At 37.8% G+C, this 17,938-nt stretch overlaps 1 protein-coding gene across 3 annotated transcripts in view; it reads right to left on the bottom strand.

Moving 5' to 3' along the window:
- Positions 1-800: 800 nt before the first annotated feature.
- The window catches only part of TAF15 (TATA-box binding protein associated factor 15), a 30,343-nt gene continuing 13,205 nt past the window's right edge, over positions 801-17,938 (bottom strand). Inside the window, exons 7-17 of one of the 3 annotated variants that reach the window (XM_035026596.1) lie at positions 17,439-17,559; positions 16,142-16,186; positions 10,568-10,602; positions 9,910-9,942; positions 8,580-8,689; positions 7,289-7,418; positions 4,041-4,133; positions 3,284-3,365; positions 3,077-3,165; positions 2,441-2,969; positions 801-1,128 (exon numbers count right to left, since the gene is read on the bottom strand). In XM_035026596.1, the coding sequence (XP_034882487.1) occupies positions 1,089-1,128; positions 2,441-2,969; positions 3,077-3,165; positions 3,284-3,365; positions 4,041-4,133; positions 7,289-7,418; positions 8,580-8,689; positions 9,910-9,942; positions 10,568-10,602; positions 16,142-16,186; positions 17,439-17,559 (1,307 nt within the window). In that variant the 3' untranslated portion in view covers positions 801-1,088. The remainder of the gene's footprint in view (positions 1,129-2,440; positions 2,970-3,076; positions 3,166-3,283; positions 3,366-4,040; positions 4,134-7,288; positions 7,419-8,579; positions 8,690-9,909; positions 9,943-10,567; positions 10,603-16,141; positions 16,187-17,438; positions 17,560-17,938) is intronic. The other 2 variants (XM_035026597.1, XM_035026598.1) reach the window with 2 other exon arrangements.

Genomic DNA, 17,938 nt, shown 5'->3' with positions numbered 1-17,938 from the left:
TCCTTGAACTCCTCCCTCTAATCCAATGCACTACATACAATTCTCAAACACAGAGCTTGTTCTTCACTCTTTCTTAATTCCTGACTTACTTGTTCATGTCGTTCGTTTTCTGCTGGGAACACCATTTCCTCACCCAGCCTTCGTACTTGGCCAACTCCTACTCTTCCCTCAAGACTTACCAAGCCTTCCTGACCCCACGTGACTGGATTAAGTGTCCTTTCAATCAGCCTTCAAAACAACTTGTACTTATTCTTATTGGAGTACTTGTCAGACTGTATACTGTTTGCTTGATGGGCAACATATCCAGCATCTCATGCAATGCCTCACCCTTGGTACGGGTAGGAGACGTAGTTCTTTAAGTAACATACCATGCACACTGGTATCTGGACCCTGGCTTGTCAAATCCTTACTCTTCCTACCTAGCCCTTAGACCTCACATTCCTAGCATCTACGGCACTGCCCTAAATAAATGGTTCACAACTGTAAACTGCAATTAAACTGACTGTATCAAAACCACCTGGTAAACTTGATATAGATTCCTAGGCCTAGCTTCCCACACTTAACAAGTTCTGATCAATTAGACCTGGGGTGAGGCCTAGGAATCTGTAATTTTGACAACCTCTTCAGGTAATTCTGACATGCAGTCATTCTTGCAAACTACTACTCTAAACAGAGTAGGAGTTCAGTATTGTTGAAAGTAACATTATCAGTTCATGAAACAATGCATTTAATTCTTTAGGGTTAGAGTCTGCTGTAGCTGAATCCTGAGTGTGACAGAACAATGCACTAATGTACAAAAATCCACAAAACAAGCAGCCTTTATTGCAGTAATACAAAACACTTTCCATTTTGGCAGTATTTTACAACGCACTTAGCTTCAAGGGTCGGAAAGGAGGTTGGAAACTAAACGGGAAAATTTCAATGGACATTTCTAAAAGAAAAACTGTCCCAGCCCTCCCACCCAAATAAAAATCCAAATGTCACTTCATTTCACTACCCAAGAAGAGGCCACGAGGAAAGCAGCAGGCAAAACTCTGGCAATTTCACTATGGATCATGTCAGAGACAAAGGAACATTCAAAACAGTCATCAGTATGGCCGGTTGCGCTGATCATTTCTGTAGTCGTTTCTAGGAATGAAAAATAAAGAGCCACACTAAATTCTAATTTTCTACCAAGGGAGAGCATCAGACACTTCCTCAGGGTGCTGGTGACTGGCGTCTGTTTGACAATTTCTGTAAGAATGACACCATACCTAATTTATTTCTCTACTCCTAGAAGGTGCTTCATAAAGGTCTAATTTAACAGCTTTAAGACCCAGAAAGTTCCTAGAAGAAGCTTTTTGCTATCACTAACTCTTAAAAACTTCCCATCTAGAATAAGGACTCCAAACCACTGTGGTATTTCAGGAGGTCAGAGACTGTGCCAATTCCAGCTCTCTAAACAGAAGAGTGGCATAACAGAATTAAGCAAGCAAACGTTGTCATGTAAGAATTCTGGGTCTGCCACTTACTATGTGACCTTGGAAAAGTTACTCAGTGTTTCTTACTCCACAAAATGGGAAATACATCTACCTCATGGGGTTGAGAGAAGGACTAGAACTAAAGAATACAGATACTTCCGCAGGATTTACCACACAGTAAGAAGGGTTCAAAAGATAATAATTACTAAGAGCTAACAATTATATAGCATTTACCATGGGCCAGGAACTGCCATAGTGTGTAGTAATCTAATATGACTCCTCGAAGGAGGTATTATTGGCTCCATTTTATAGATGAGAACACTGATGCTCCATAGGATTAAGTAACTTGCCTAAGGTCACACAGTAAATGGTGGAGCCAGAATTTGAACCCAGAGAAGTCTTGTCTCTGAACTCCATGCTATACCAATTCTCATACCTTATACTGCCTCTGGCATACAGATGCTTAGTGTAGTAACTGGTGGTTCAACTTTTTCTGCCTCTACGCCATTCACATGCACAACACACTCCCATCAGTACCATCAGTGATTTTCATCTGGAAAAGGTATTACCAGAATCTCCAGAGAAACAACTACAGGGTGGCACAAACATAAGATTTCAGAAAACATACCCCTACCCCCATGAAAGGTGTGCTTCCCCTCACTTAAGAACCTCTGATTTACGTACAATTTTAAATTATCTCTCAATTATCTTTAGCCATGAGGAAGAATAACACATATTCATATACACACACTCACACCAATATAAAGATTTGTGAAACAGAATTTCCGAAACACAGTGAGTTTTAGAAATTTTTAAGTGGGAAACTAAATGAACCTTCCCCATCCTCACTGAGAGCGCTTCCAATGAAAAATTCAAGTTCCAAAAAACTGGACCTTAAGAAAATGTGACAAAAAGGGTTCAGATCCTAAAGCTTAGAAGCGGTGAGGTAAAATGGTTAACAAGTACATTCTAATACTCACCTTCCTCCCATTTTGCCTCCATAGCCGCCTCGGTCTCCTCCATAGCCGCCCCCACTCCTGTCACCTCCATAGCCGCCACCTCGGTCTCCACCGTAGCCCCCGCCGCCACCGCGGTCTCCTCCATAGCCCCCCCCACTGCGGTCTCCTCCATAGCCGCCTCGATCTCCACCGTAGCCTCCTCCTCGGTCTCCACCATAGCCTCCTCCTCGGTCTCCACCATAGCCGCCGCCTCGGTCTCCTCCATAACCGCCTCCTCGGTCTCCACCGTAGCCTCCGCCTCGGTCTCCTCCATAACCGCCTCCTCGGTCCCCACCGTAACCGCCTCCTCGGTCCCCACCATAGCCGCCCCCACTTCTGTCTCCACCATAGCCACCCCCACTTCTATCTCCTCCATAGCCGCCGCCGCCACTTCTGTCTCCTCCGTAGCCGCCACCGCCACTTCTGTCTCCTCCGTAGCCACCTCGGTCTCCACCTCTGCCCCCACGACCTCTGTAGCCCCTCTCTCCACCGTAGCCTCTTCCCCGGAAGTCTGCAAGGTAGAGATGCAAACCAGTGAGGCCAACAGGATAATGTAAACCACCCTTAATGCTAGTCAGAAGATAAATGCCATGCAGATGCTGTTAAAAAGCAACCCACCTCCTCCTGAGGGACGAGAGTCCTCTGGTCTGGGCTCATTACACTGGTTGCAGGAATTCCTTCGAGCAAAGTTCATATTTCCACATGACCTGAGAAAGGGGGAAAATAAAAATGTTCAATAGTTTCCAATTGAAGCAGAACCCCCTCTTGCATCCTCCAACCCCAATCCCAACTCCTACTACCGCCAGAGTTAATAAGGATACTTACGGATTAGGGCAAACCCAGTCCCCACTTTTGGGGTCTCCACCTCTCCCCTGAAAGCCTCCACGACCTCTATATCCTCCACGGCCTGGGGTTAAGAAAGGTGGGAGAGAAAAATCAGCACCCGACATTAACACAGCAGAAGAAAAGCACCAGATGAAAGAATTAAGAGCAAGTAACCATCAATAACTTGGTGGCCACCCCCAAAATTAACCCCTATGGTAGAACTCTGATTCTTTCATTTGAGGCTTTAGTTAGTAAATCCAAAAAATGTGGGAAAAGATCCCAGGCACATATTACAGTGCAAACAATGCACTAAAAAACTTCAAAGTCCACTTTCTATTATAATACCCTCCCTGGTTTGAGAATCTCAGTGATAAAGGTAGAGAAGACATATTTCAAATTTAAGGAACTAAACCCAATAGAAATGAACAAGGCGGCAGCAACTGTATCAGAGAACTTACAAACTGGTCAGATTACCTAATTAGGTATCATTTAAACAATTGCCTCTTGATCTCCAGGTGAGTAACAAACTGCATGAAGCTTTCCAAAGGGATTTCTAGAACCTTCTTCCAACTACTTTCTTAGCTATTATGACACCTTATTTACCCAATCTCCTTTCAGTACCCACTCTCATTTTAAGATAGAAGGAAAAAAACCTAGGGGGAGAAAGAGGTAGTAGTTCACACAACAGAGACAGAACATGGACTCAAATTCAAACCCTTTGTACAACATCCAGGCCTGTGAGCGACAAGTGTCTTACCTCGTCGCCCACCTCCACTTCCACCCCCTCTCATGAATTCCGGTCTTCTGGTAGCAAAGGACACTTTAATGATGTTGCCATGGAATTCTTTTCCTAAGAAGAAAAAAAAAAAGTTTTGAAGAAATGCTACTCCACATCTCCACCTCTCAACAAAAATATAAAACTGTCCTGAAAATTTTCAGTTTCAGAGCAATAACGGACATCCTCACACAAATTCAAACACACCAGTGTTCCCTAAGTCAAGGTAACAGTGCTAAAACATGATACAATCTATTGAATAGAGCAGATCTGTCACTGAGATGCAGTTACTTCTTACTAAGCAAAAAAACACCCACATCTAATATTTGTAATATGAAAAGAGCCAAGTGCAGAACCATGTGTGTAGTATGTCACCACTCCTGCTTTATAAAGGGAATGAGTGTGTGGGTGTGCACACGTGCCTTTACATGCACATACATGCTATATATACACTGCCTATTATGCTCAACTCTCAGGAGGGGAAAAGAGATCACTGGGGGTCAAAGGTAGAAAGAAAGCTCATTTTTATTCTATACTTCTGGTACAGTTTGAAACTCTTTTACTATATGCAAGTAGTATCTTTAAAAATAATACATGCCAGAAAAATGAAAGCGTATGTGATTACTTACACACATGCACGCACACCTCTATTCTGCAGCCCCAGGGCCTTAGAGACAGTAACTAATCTTTTTACTTTATATTAAACAAGAGGATTCATAAAATGGTCACAATTCCAGGAGCCTTAGCTCCCTAATCAAAGCACTTATTATTATGGCTGGCAACTTTACAGAGTATCAGACAGTAGGACCTAGGAAGCCACTCATGGATCAGTATTTTCAAAGCTGTAGAATGACCTGAACTATGGAGTTAGGTTTAAGAGGCTCATATGACCTGTGGGCAAAAAGCACAATTATTTTTGAACATATGAGCAAAAGAGATTGTTTTTTAACTCACAGAAAAGTGAGGAAGAAAGGACCTAGCCTTCAAGAGCAAGATGATGAGGCCTGACAGAATAATGCAAAAAAAGTAAAGAATATGAAGGTGAAGTTAGAATGGCAAAAATGGACAGGGAAAGAAACAACAAATGTTGGAGAGGTTGTGGAGAAAGGGGAACCCTCTTACACTGTTGGTGGGAATGCAAGTTGGTACAGCCACTTTGGAAAACAGTGTGGAGGTTCCTCAAAAATTTAAAAATAGAGCTACCCTATGACCCAGCAATTGCACTACTGGGTATTTACCCCAAAGACACAGATGTAGTGAAAAGAAGGGCCATATGCACCCCAATGTTCATAGCAGCAATGTCCGCAATAGCCAAACTGTGGAAAGAGCCGAGATGCCCTTCAACAGATGAATGGATAAAGAAGATGTGGTCCATATATACAATGGAATATTACTCAGCCATCAGAAAAGATGAATACCCAACTTTTACATCAACATGGATGGGACTGGAGGAGATTATGCTAAGTGAAATAAGTCAAGCAGAGAAAGTCAATTATCATATGGTTTCACTTATTTGTGGAACATAAGGAATAGCATGGAGGACATGGAGGACATTAGGAGAAGGAAGGGAAAAATGGGGGCGTGAATTGGAGGGAGAGATGAACCGTGAGACTATGGACTCTGAGAAACAAACAGGGTTTTAGAGGGGAGGGGGGAGGGGGGATTAGTTAGCCCAGTGATGGGTATTAAGGAGGGCACGTACTGCATGGAGCACTGGGTGTTATACAAAAACAATGGGTCGTGGATCACCACATCAAAAACCAATGAATGTATTGTATGGCGACTAACATAACATAATAAAATTTTAAAAAAATTTTTTTTAAAAATTTAAAAAAAGAGTATGAAGGTGAGGACAGAGTATCACAATCTCATTTTTGAAGAAATGCAATTATGTTTTAAAGACACAGGTACAATAATCTCAGAACCAGAAGGGACCTCAGGTGTCTGTCAATCTAATCTAGCATGGTTAAGTCCTTTAGAGACTGTGGATCCAGACTGCCTGAGTTTGAATCCTGACTCTACCAGTTATGCTATGATCCTGGAAATTATACAGCTTCTCTGTGCCTCAGTTTCAACATCTAAAAAACAGTAATAATAGGCTGTCTCGGTTACTATGAGGATCAAACTGAATTAATGCATATAAAGCTTTTAGAACTATGCCTAGCCTATAAACCACAGTAAACATGCAGTAAGTGTTGGTTTTTATTAGAGTACAAAACAATGAATTTCTAGTAACGTGGGGAAATGACTGTTAAAATGTTAAGTGAAAAAAGCATGAGGGGCGCCTGGGTGGCTCAGATTGTTAAGCGTCTGCCTTCAGCTCAGGTCATGATCCCGGGGTCCTGGGATCGAGCCCCACATCGGGCTCCTGGCTCAGCCGGGAGTCTGCTTCTCCCTCTCTCTCTGCCTCTCCCACTGCTCATGCTCTATCTCTGTATCTCTGTGTCTCAAATGAATAAATAAAATCTTTAAAAAAATAAAATAAAATAAATTAAAAAAAAAGCATGAGACAAAACTACATTTAGAGTATAATGACAAACTTTTTAAAATGCTTTTAAAAGAGTGGAGTTAAATTTAATAAAAAATATTATCAATGGTTATTTCTGAGTAGAGGACTACGGATGCTTTACTGCTTTCTTCTACTTTCCCGTATTTTCTCGTTTTGGGGGGAGGAAACGTTTTTTTTTGTTGTTTTTTTTTTCCAAAGATTTTATTTATTTATTTGACACAGAGAGAGACAGCGAGAGAGGGAACACAAGCAGGGGGAGTGGGAGAGGGAGACGCAGGCCTCCCGCCGAGCAGGGAGCCCGATGCGGGAATCGATCCCAGGACCCCGAGATCATGACCCGAGCCGAAGGCAGTCGCTTAACCAACTGAGCCACCCAGGCGCCCCGGGGGGGAAGCGTTTTAATATTTCTTCCAAATATGTATTAGCTTTGTATTTGAAGGGAAATTAATCTAAATTTACAAAGAGAGTTAAGCAGGCCAACCCTCGAAATCTCCATCAGGGTGGCTTCAAGCACAAGGCAGAATAATAAGGAAATACTGAGGACAAACGAGAGCTCACCTACTTCATTTCTAAAGGTACGTAAAAACTCTGCCCTTTATTTTTAATAAAATATCCACGAAAGTAAACATGAAAATAACCAGTCTACCAGAATATATTTTGACTTCAAGACTAGAAAACATTTATCCAAACTGCATATTGAAACTGTATGAGTAAGATATACCATCAAACCAGTCAATGGCTGCCTTAGCTGAAGGAGGGTCATCAAATGACACTGTTGCCTCTCCTTTTGGCTTCCCTGTGTCCTTGTCTGTATACAGATTTATCATTGGTTTTCCCGTCTTCTTATTTGTCTGAAGAACAAACAAGTTGGTATTAGCTTTTTTAAAAAAAAGTGATCATAAACCACACAATTAAAGATTTTTTAAAGGAATTCACATATCCGTACTACAAATATTATGTACCTAATATAAAAATTAAGTTATCTATAGGTTCTGAAAACTCTCTTAAGATATATTAAGTGAACCCAAGCTATGAAAATGATACATAGTATACTGTTTTATCTATGTATAATTTCTTTTAGATAATGCTTCATGTAAATATATACCTTGAAAAACATAAAAAAAAAGTCAGGAAGAATGTACACCAGGCAAATTAACAGATTACCACTAAGGTATACACACTGCAGCTGGCTGGGATGGGAGTGGAAGACAAATAAGAATGTTTACTCTTCAGAACTGTATGAATTTTTTACATGTCATGGGTAAATGAATAATTCCACAGACACCAAAATAAGGACAACTACAAACTGATTTCAGGTAAATGCTACAATCTACTAACACTACTCTAACTGCTGCTTTCTAAGTTGAAGAGAGGAGAAATACATGCATGAAACAAATGGTGCAGGATAGAAGTTAAATACACAATAAACAATACAATTATGAAATAAAGCATCAGATACTGGGCTAATATGTAATGCAGTTTGCATATAATGGCCTTTCAGAATCTATAAAATGTTCTCACAATCTCATTTGGTTCTCACAATTTTAGGAGCTAGGCAGAGACTATTTTTAGAGCTGAAGACTGAAAGCTAAAGCTGTAGCAGGCTGTGGAAAGATAAACAAGTAAGGAATAAAATTTTCATGTATTTAGCAAATTTAGCAAAAGGCCTACAGACACGGTTGGGCATGTGTATCAGGGAATTTTAAGAGATATAATCTTGGGGCACCTGGGTGGCTCAGTCGTTAAATGTCTGCCTTCGGCTCAGGTCATGATCCCAGGGTCCTGGGATCGAGCCCCGCATCGGGCTCCCTGCTCCACGGGAAGTCTGCTTCTCCCTCTCCCACCCACCCTGCATGTGTTCCCTCTCTCGCTGTCTCTCTCTCTGTCAAATAAATAAATAAAATCTTTAAAAAAAAAAAAAAAAGAGATATAATCTTATGTAATCTATGTATCTTAACTATAGTATGTTAATAATTAGGAGATTTTCAACATAAGCCATACTTTCTACTCACCTTGATAATTCCTATTTGTTTAAAGAACTCCCCCACTTGATCTGTAGACACACCCTCCCCAAGTCCTTGCACAAAGATTGTGTTGTTATCTGAATTATCAGATTCTGAATCTAAGGGGAAAAAAAATTATGGTTAATTTTACATATTCCTTGGTTTTACATCCTGTTCAGTAATCAAGAGCAGTAATTTATTGTCCAATATTCAACTGTTTCTATGACCAAAAGGAAAAAGGAACAATATACAAAAAATCTTGTATCAACATGCAAAGTGGTCACCATAGTTATTTGGGAGTAGATCAATCCTTACAACTAAACTTCAGTTAAAGTGGATCAAGTCCACACTCTGTGAAATACAGACCAATTAAGGGAGATCTTAGATATCTTACTCTTTAGATTCAGATACAGGGCTGAAGCTCATGAAGAGATGAAGACAGTTAGTATTAATTAGCATTCCTTTCTTTGGAGAGCTTTATCGCTTTTATGGCTAATCAGTACTTTTAAGGCTCTCAGTAGAAAATTCCCCAAATCTGACACTTTGGACTTCCAAGCAAGCCAAGCACAACTGCTGGTTTCCCGATCATTGCAATAAGCTTTGTATATACCAGAGGGTAGGGGCACCTTGACACACACCTTACCTTACACGTACACTTTTGGATTAGTACAACAAAGTAAGAAAGATGTACAAAAATTCAGTCCATCAAGGAATAATTCAGAAATTGCCATCCATATAGAATACTTTGGCATCTTAATAAAAACAAAAGTTCTGATTTCAATATATTAAAATTTTTTGGCTCAACTAGATTTTTAATATCTAAATTATAACTTCCAAAAGGCTCCAGGTAGCCTTGAATTTCATTTAAAAATAAAAGCCACATGAAATTAGTGACCTCTGCCCAGAGTAAGACAATTCTCCCCATGTATGAATTCAGGTTTCTTAGGCCCACTAAGGGGACTACCAATCCGATGTAAAATTTTCTTAAACATAGTTTTTCTACTTCAAATTCCCAATGATACCAACTCTCTCAAATCTGATCTGTAGTTATTTAAATAAGTAATGTTAATTAGCAATACAAGATCAAGTATTTTTTCACAAAAGAAAAAGCAGAGCATAGGAAACCACAAACATAGCAATTTTCCCCAGCAAACTTTCCAATTTCCCTGAATTTTTCTTTCTGGTATGTTTTTAGAAGTGAAGCTCCCTAATTCCAGAAACACTACCAATTAAATCTTCCTCCTGCCCTAACTCCTCCAAACAGACACACTTTTCCCTTGAAAAGTTGGAAAACTAATATTCTCTTAATGGCAAAGTCACAAACTACCATAAACCTTACCAGCATCTGGTCTGGGTCCATAATCCCTGTGACCTAAGGGAAAAGAAAAGAAAAAGAAAAAGAAAAAAAGCTATTTAAGGCAACTCATTAGAAATCATGAAAAAAAATAGTAATAAAAACCAAGGCATGAAAGTCAATACTTCCAAAATCCTTGAAAGTCAACCATCACAGATTTATAAAGTAAATATATAAATTAAGTTTTATTAAGTTTAAGAAATCAAGATGAAAGTCAATTACTTCCTTAAATTTGTCCCAGACGGTACCCGCCACTTTGGCATTATGCTAGTATCACTTTTGTTAAGCTCTGGTTGTGAAGGCTGATTGGAAAACCCTAATAATTTAACACCATGTCAGCTACCTTTATTAAAAAAAATGTATTGTCAAAATCCAGTGAAAGTCTCATTCATCGGTCACCACAGACTCTTTCATGCAAATTCACTGTGTAGAAACCCATTGGACTGTTTGAGATCAACTTTGACTTTTTAAAATGTTTTCTTTGATATATATATGTATACATATATAATTTTTCTTTAAAGCACACAACACACACCAGCCTCAACAGGGTAAGAAAGGGCTTAGACTGCGTCTGCGGGATATTGGTGGCTTTTAGATTTATATAGCATTTCCACTGAAACATTTCGGGATACTCAGCACTTACCACCAAAATTTTTGAAGCCACCGCGGTCACCACCACTGCAGAGGAAAAATTGAAGAAATGATTTCTTCCTTAAGTCTCTAATGTGCTGAGCCCTGGGCTCAATCTACACTTAACCGTCACGAGTAGAGCGCCTAGGGAAACAGTAGCACCTCTAACTTTCCAGTAAATTCCATTTCATAGACTCCAAAATGTTGTTTTCGCCTAAGTGTTTTCCCAAGGATCTATTTCCACAAGGTTGCCTTTTCAAGCTTACTACAGAACGTATCTCATATACTCTTTATTTTAAAATCTTCCCAACCCCAAGCCAAAGGGATACTATTCATATCATAACTTAAAAGCTGGAGGCACAGAATGAAGAATGCTAAACTGGAGCAAACATTCTTTCCAAGGGGCATTTTTTTAAATATGAGGAAAAAGACTAGAAGAACAATATAAAGCTAGGTTAAGATTCTGATAGCAGAATGGGAGATAAAAACTTCAGTAGTATGTTCTATTTTGATATCAAATTGTGGGTTTTATGAGATGAAGAAAAAAAGCGAGGTACAAATATACACAAAAGTGAGCCTGAATGAAAGTAGTCTTAAAAAATCTCAAATCATTCAGCAATCTGAAAAAATGAACACTAAAAGAAAGCATAACTTAAAACTGCTCTCTTACTCTATACCCACTTTAATATACGAGATCTCTTCATATCAGAGCTACTGAGATTCATGCTGCCAAATGCTCTGTACACCAATCAGTACACCGTTATCAGAGACAGAATGCAACATACTCCAATATCGCAGCTGCCCACAAGAAAATGACTAGGCAAATTTCCACTGACAGATAAGTCAATGGTCTTTGTGTGCATAAATCTATGTAAGAAATCTAAGATCTCTCTCATCAAGAAACTGTTTAAATATTCATACATTAAAAGCTTGTTTCTCTTGCCTGAACTAAGTAATCCTCCAAGATTCACATGCTGTCATGGAAATAAAAACACCCAGTTTTCAGATGGTGACATCTAATATTCTACTACTATTAATCATCTTCTACTATAATCCAAGAAACTAATCCAATACACTAAGCTCTCTTCAATGCTTAAAAGCTTCTCCTGTAATAACACTGCCCCCTCTAGCCTCTAGATAGATGGCTTTTCTGAGCCATCCTGAGAAAAACCGCTCTAACTAAATGAGAAAGCAGTCTTCTTTTATAAGTCTATTCTACTACCTTGATGTAAAATCTCCCCTTGCAACCAGCTTAGGTATAGACACGTGCATCTTAATTCGTTATTAATTTTATTTAATTTCCAGGAAGACTATAAGGAGAATAAGGCTATTTCAAGGCTATGTCGACAATATAAAGCTCAGGTCCACTTTATATACATATAGTCTCCTATTCAGTCTCTAAGACCCCTCTTTTCAGAACAGTACCCAAGCCCTTCCTACACTTCTAACTGACCTGTGTATCACTGCTTAACTCTTTTAAGAAAGGAAAGCCAACAGAGTTCTTGAGATTCATCTGCTAAAAATCTTACTACTAGAAACCAAGATATCTCAGGTTTCTTCAAAGATGATCATGAGAACTCAAAAAAAAAAAGAGGAAAGAACCAGTGAAAATATTAAGCCCGCATTCCTGTCAGGAGGTTAAAGTCCCCAGGATAAAGTAGATTCTTTAAATAGGAAATTTTTACAAGTAAGCGCTCTAAGAGATACCTCTTACTTATTTTGCTGTCATTTTTTTTTTAATTTTTTATTGTTATGTTAATCACCATACATTACATCATTCGTTTTTGATGTAGTGTCTGTGTCATCTTAAACCAAGTACCAAACTGTTTATCTGGCCACAGTGGAGAGAAAATATGCAATTACATACAACAGCTAATTCTTGTATTTTCTATTCTGGCTGGCAATATCACTTTGAACAATAAAAAAAGGATATACCACTGCAAAATAAAAGTGCTATAAAACAAATGACATTTGAATACGTTTATTATTTCCTATTTCTCCATATAATGACATTTTAACTTAAATCACCTTCATTGAGCATTTCCTTTAAAAATACGGCAGCTGAAGATTTCAACACAATGGCCATAAATATGAAAACATCACAGTGCATTTGAAAAAGTACTAGTCTTCAAACTCAGAGACTCAGGGTATACTCTTTACTATCACTAATCAATCTTGAAAATTTGGACAAGTCAGTAATTCTCCCTAGGCTTCAGTTTCCTCCTTTACAAAATAAGGGTTTACATTCCTGCTACTCAAAGAGTGGTCCAGGGAATAGCAGCACAGGCAGAGCCTGAGAGCAACTCAGAAAAGCAAGATGGCAGGCCTCACCCCATACCTACTGAATCAGAATCTGCATTTTAATAAGATCCCCAAGGAATTCATATGTAAAGTTTGGGAAGCACCAGTCTAGATGATCTACAATCCTACGTGAAGTTTTCTTTCAAGTTCAAATGTGTCAATTATTTTTCTCTTCACTTATTAAGAAATGCCAGGGCGCCTGGGTGGCTCAGTTGGTTAAGCGACTGCCTTCGGCTCAGGTCATGATCCGGGAGTCCCAGGATCGAGTCCCGCATCGGGCTCCCTGCTCGGCAGGGAGTCTGCTTCTCCCTCTGACCCTCCCCCCTCTCATGTGCTTGCTGTCTCCCATTCTCTCTCTCTCAAATAAATAAATGAAAAAATCTTTAAAAAGAAAAAAAAAAGAAATTCCATATGAACTAGTTATATTACAAACCCTTATAAGTAAATTTATTATATTAAATACACTAAATAAACCTCAAGTAGTACTCACTATTAAATATTTAACAAAAGATGGGCCTGTAGTTAAGAATCTTTCAAACCTACAGTCAGGTTACAAGTCCCTTTTCCATAAACCAAGTTGAGGCTTCACTAGTCAATTAAGACAATAAAGATACAGGAACATCTGGGTCAAGATGTTGCCACAACAATTTGTCTTCCTCCCAGAAAAAGCAGCAAATGTGTACACATAAAGAATTCCTGAAGTAAGGACATCTGAAGGTAAAGTAGTAGAGGTATTTAGAGTAGAGATTAAACATCCTCAAATGTATGGCTGAGTGTCCCCTGCATAAGAAAACCAACTATAAATTCTTGACTCAACTATGGAAATTGTTGTCCCAAGTTCAAAACCACAATGAACAGCCTACCCTAAGGTAGACTGAGGGTTCTTTCATTGTTACAGTATTACATATGTAGAGAAGACAGTCATTTAACTTGATGGTCATTTAATTTCAGGTGCTTGTCAAGAAAAAGTTCTTTGACAGAATCTCTACTCCAAATCTTTTATTTTAAGAAAATCTAAATGTATCTATTCAAGGACTTAAACTGACAAAAAGTAAAAGGACAATACAGGAATCTTTGTTTCCAGAAAATCCATTATCTAGACAGAAAAAGGGACTAGCTAAAAATTAGAAAAGATTAGTTAAAAAACAAACTGCTATGCTTGAATTTTCATAGTAAATCCAAAATACAATTTTTTGGGGTGTGAAGAAGACTAACATGAATTCCAAATGTAAATGACTCAATGGATTTAAATATCATTCTCAACAGTAGCTGTACTTATGTCTTATTTCCTCCCATGTCTTGTATGTGTGGTAAAAAGGCTCTCTGGATTCAACATTTACCCACATTTCAAGAAGCCAAGAATCTGTCATTCTAGAGCTACATGTCCAACACAGTATTCACTAGCCACATGTGGCTGTTGACCATTTGACATGTGGACAGTCTAAATTAAGATGTACTTGAAATATAAAATGCAAAATGGATTTCAAAGTCTTAGTATGAAAAACTCAATATACAATATTCAGTAATTTTATACTGATTATATGATAAAATATTAGGGGTATATTAGATTAAATAAAATATATTATTAATTTTACCTGTCTACGTTTTTTTAACGTGCCTACTACAAAATTTAAAATTACATATGTGGCTCACATTTGTGACCCATATTACATTTCTATTGGGCAGTGCTATTCTAGACTATCACCAGAACATATGTACAATTCAAATGGAGCTACTCAAAAACTCTTCTAAGAAGACAGTCAAAATTCAAGATGACTTTTTTAGGCTTGAGATATTAAAGCCTGGAAAAAGCTACATAACTTGACGATTTATTCATGAAAAATGGTTATCTATAAAGTTCTGGCAATTTTGCAATGCATTCATCACAATGCTGAAGTTAAAAACACTGAGAGAACTTACGGCCTTAGGCTTCCAGTCCACTAAGAGGTCAGTGATCAATTTTAGATGACAATTAGAGATTCAACCTTTTTTGGTATAACTGCTTTTTCAAAGAAAAACATTGGTTCCTAAAGTCCCTATAATTTTCACAGGTTTTTCTTCCATATTTGGAAAGCTGGCAGCTTCCTTTTGGTCTGTATTCTTCCTCCAGCCAAGCAATCATACGACTTGAGTTTAAGAATGTCCCATCCTTTACCACTTATCCCACCCTCACCCACAAACTATGCCCCTTCTTCTTTAAATAAAAACCTAACCAATGCCAGATATTCTTCAAACAGCCCTGAAAAGATCGTATTTTCAACCTTGATATAATTTTTTAAGTAAGATGATTAGAAACACAAATGGGAGTGTTGATGAAGACTAACAAAAAATGTTTGGATATTTCTGGTACTTAAATGTAAAACCAAGTGTGAAAAAAATATCCTGAAACTGGGCATTAAAACTCTAATTCAAAATACTTTACCCCTATAAATAAGCTAAAGAACACATCTTGAGTAAGATATTGTGACATGTGAAAATTGTATGAACTTCAAATTCCCATACCCATAAATGAAGTTTTACTGGAACACAACCATATTTATTTATATATTGTCTATGGCTGCTTTGGTGCTACAAGGGCAGAGGTGAGCAGTTATAAAAGAAACTATATGGCCCAAAAAGCCTAAAATATTTACTACATGGCCTTTCACATAAAAAATTTACCAAACCAATATAATCATCATCATCCACATGGATTCCTAAAAAAGGCCTTTTGTGCATATCCCATTTATTGGCTGGGGGAGGGGGCAGAGCAGGGTATAGATAGCAATTGGGCAAGACCCCCCTCCCCCAATCCTACCTTGAACCAGATCAGTATCATTTTGACCTAATATATAGTGGGTTTCTGCAAAACATAGTGTGTGAAGAGGTTCTAAGGCTAAATAAAACCATTTGAAAATCAAAAGCTTTGGTCCAGATCAAGTATCTGGACCAAAAATCATATTGAAATATGATGCCAAGGAGGTTATAAAAGTTATTAAAAATGGGACTCTCAAAATGGTTAAGGTATGGAGCTCCCCTGTTTTATTAGGAGATTCACTCAAGGTCCTTTCAAATCTCTAAGATGAGTCATCTCTCAAAGATGAAAACACATTTTTCAAGATTTCCCTACCCTCCTCCTCCTAAAAAGTGGGATTCTATCATTCTCACACATTGTCACAGTTTAATAAGTAATGCATAGGATATAACTTCCTTATGAAGAAAATGAAACCTACGATATATTATAAAACATACAGTATTCCAAAGAAGCCAATTATCTAAAACGTATTAACTGGAAAATTAAATATACCTGTTGGCTATCTTGTTTGGGATTCTGTTTGAGATGGGAAGGAGGCTATTAGGTAGAAAGTAAGCACCATGTCACTTTACATTGTTCATTTATATCCACATGATGGCAGGCTGCTCACTTTGATAATGAAGAGCATACAATAATATATTTATATATTGTAAACTGACTTTGCTATCAATCGAAAAGACTTAATGTGCAGTCTTATAAAAGTTCATCAAATATGGTTAGGCTTTAGTTTTGCCCTAATATCGAAGTACTGTACACTAAACACAGAGAAATACAAGTCGGTGATCAAATTCCTGGCTCAGTTGAAGAAGTAACAGTGCTGTATGTAACTAGTTCTGTTTCTCAAGTCACTTCAGGGAACAGAGAGCCCCTAAGGAGCAGAAGAGTAAACTGGTACTGGTATGTTATTAAGTTAACAGGCCACTAACAATTTCAATTCCCAGGGAACACAAATTATCTTTTAAGCCTGTGTATTTTACACATAAATTTGCAACCTGCAAACCTCAACTGAGGATAACAAATGTCAGTTATTTTTTCATTCTTGTTTTTAGGGCCAAAGTGCTATATTTACAGATATATTTAAAAGTAATTTTAGAACCAGCTTTCTTAACATATGCCAAAATTAAGTACCAAAACCTGATAATACTAGCAATGGGGAAAAGAAAGGTTGAATTAAAAAGTCATCTTTTCCACAGCTTAGTCTGAACAAAATATGCAATGATAGATGTTGCACTAATTATTTCAATAATTATTTACTTAAGAAGGAAGACCCAATAGTTAAATTACATAAAATCTTTCTCATTTGCCAACCCCACCTTTATATACTCTGCTATCGCCTCCTAATATTTTCCCTTCCCAAGGGGATTCAAGATTAAGGAATAGCCTCTCTGCACTCCAATCTAAAATTAACTTACCTTTTATGTTTTACATATAATATACTTGGATTTCTCAGAGTCATCTTTTAAAGGAGTTTAGACTCTATAGCTCTGGTAGGAAAAACATAGTTAAGTGGTTTAATCACAACCATAATAGGGGAATTTTCTCCACTGGTGTTTAATATACACCACATAAACTAACTCCTAACATAGCCTATTCTGAGGTAATTTACTGACATCTTAAGACTGAAAATAAATTTTGAATTTCTGCCTTCTTCCCTACAACATAATCTATTTAAGCCTCTTACCTAAATCAGATGCTGGAATCAAACCAGCTGAGTAAAACAACAAAAATTTTTTTAAAATTAAAAAAAGAGATAGAGAAGAAATGTAGACACCTATACCTAAATACTTACCTTGATCCTGTCATAGGACCTCTTCCATCCTTGTCATATCCCCCACGCCCTCTACCTCCTCCCTGTGACCCGCCATATCCTCTATTATCTTCTCCATACCTACTCACATCACGACGGTCATCTACAAAAAAAAAAAAAAAAAAAAAAGGAAAGAATATATACGTGAATAAATAACCATTGTCATTTCTGATAAAGGTTTCCCATAATATAAACTTAAATGGCTCTTTGGGTCACACATTATGTCCTTTGGAAAATGGCACATGTACACTCAATGTGAACTCAAATGCAAGTTATCATAAAACTATCTGGAATTAAATATGTTTGAGAATTATATCTGTGTCAAATTCCACTCTGCTATAGTCAGAAAGCAAAATGGTGACATGGATATAACCATTTGATGTGATGGTGATAAAGAATAGTTTGAGTTACAGTACAATACTAGGTACAGAATCTTAATAATTAGATGAAAAGCATAACCCTAATCTTACAAGTTATTTCTT

This window comes from Mirounga leonina, unplaced genomic scaffold, assembly GCF_011800145.1.
Source record: "Mirounga leonina isolate KUSES-001 unplaced genomic scaffold, KU_Mleo_1.0 Mir_200, whole genome shotgun sequence".
In the NCBI taxonomy this organism is placed as follows: Eukaryota; Metazoa; Chordata; class Mammalia; order Carnivora; family Phocidae; genus Mirounga; species Mirounga leonina.
This window is presented reverse-complemented; position numbering and strand designations above follow the sequence as displayed.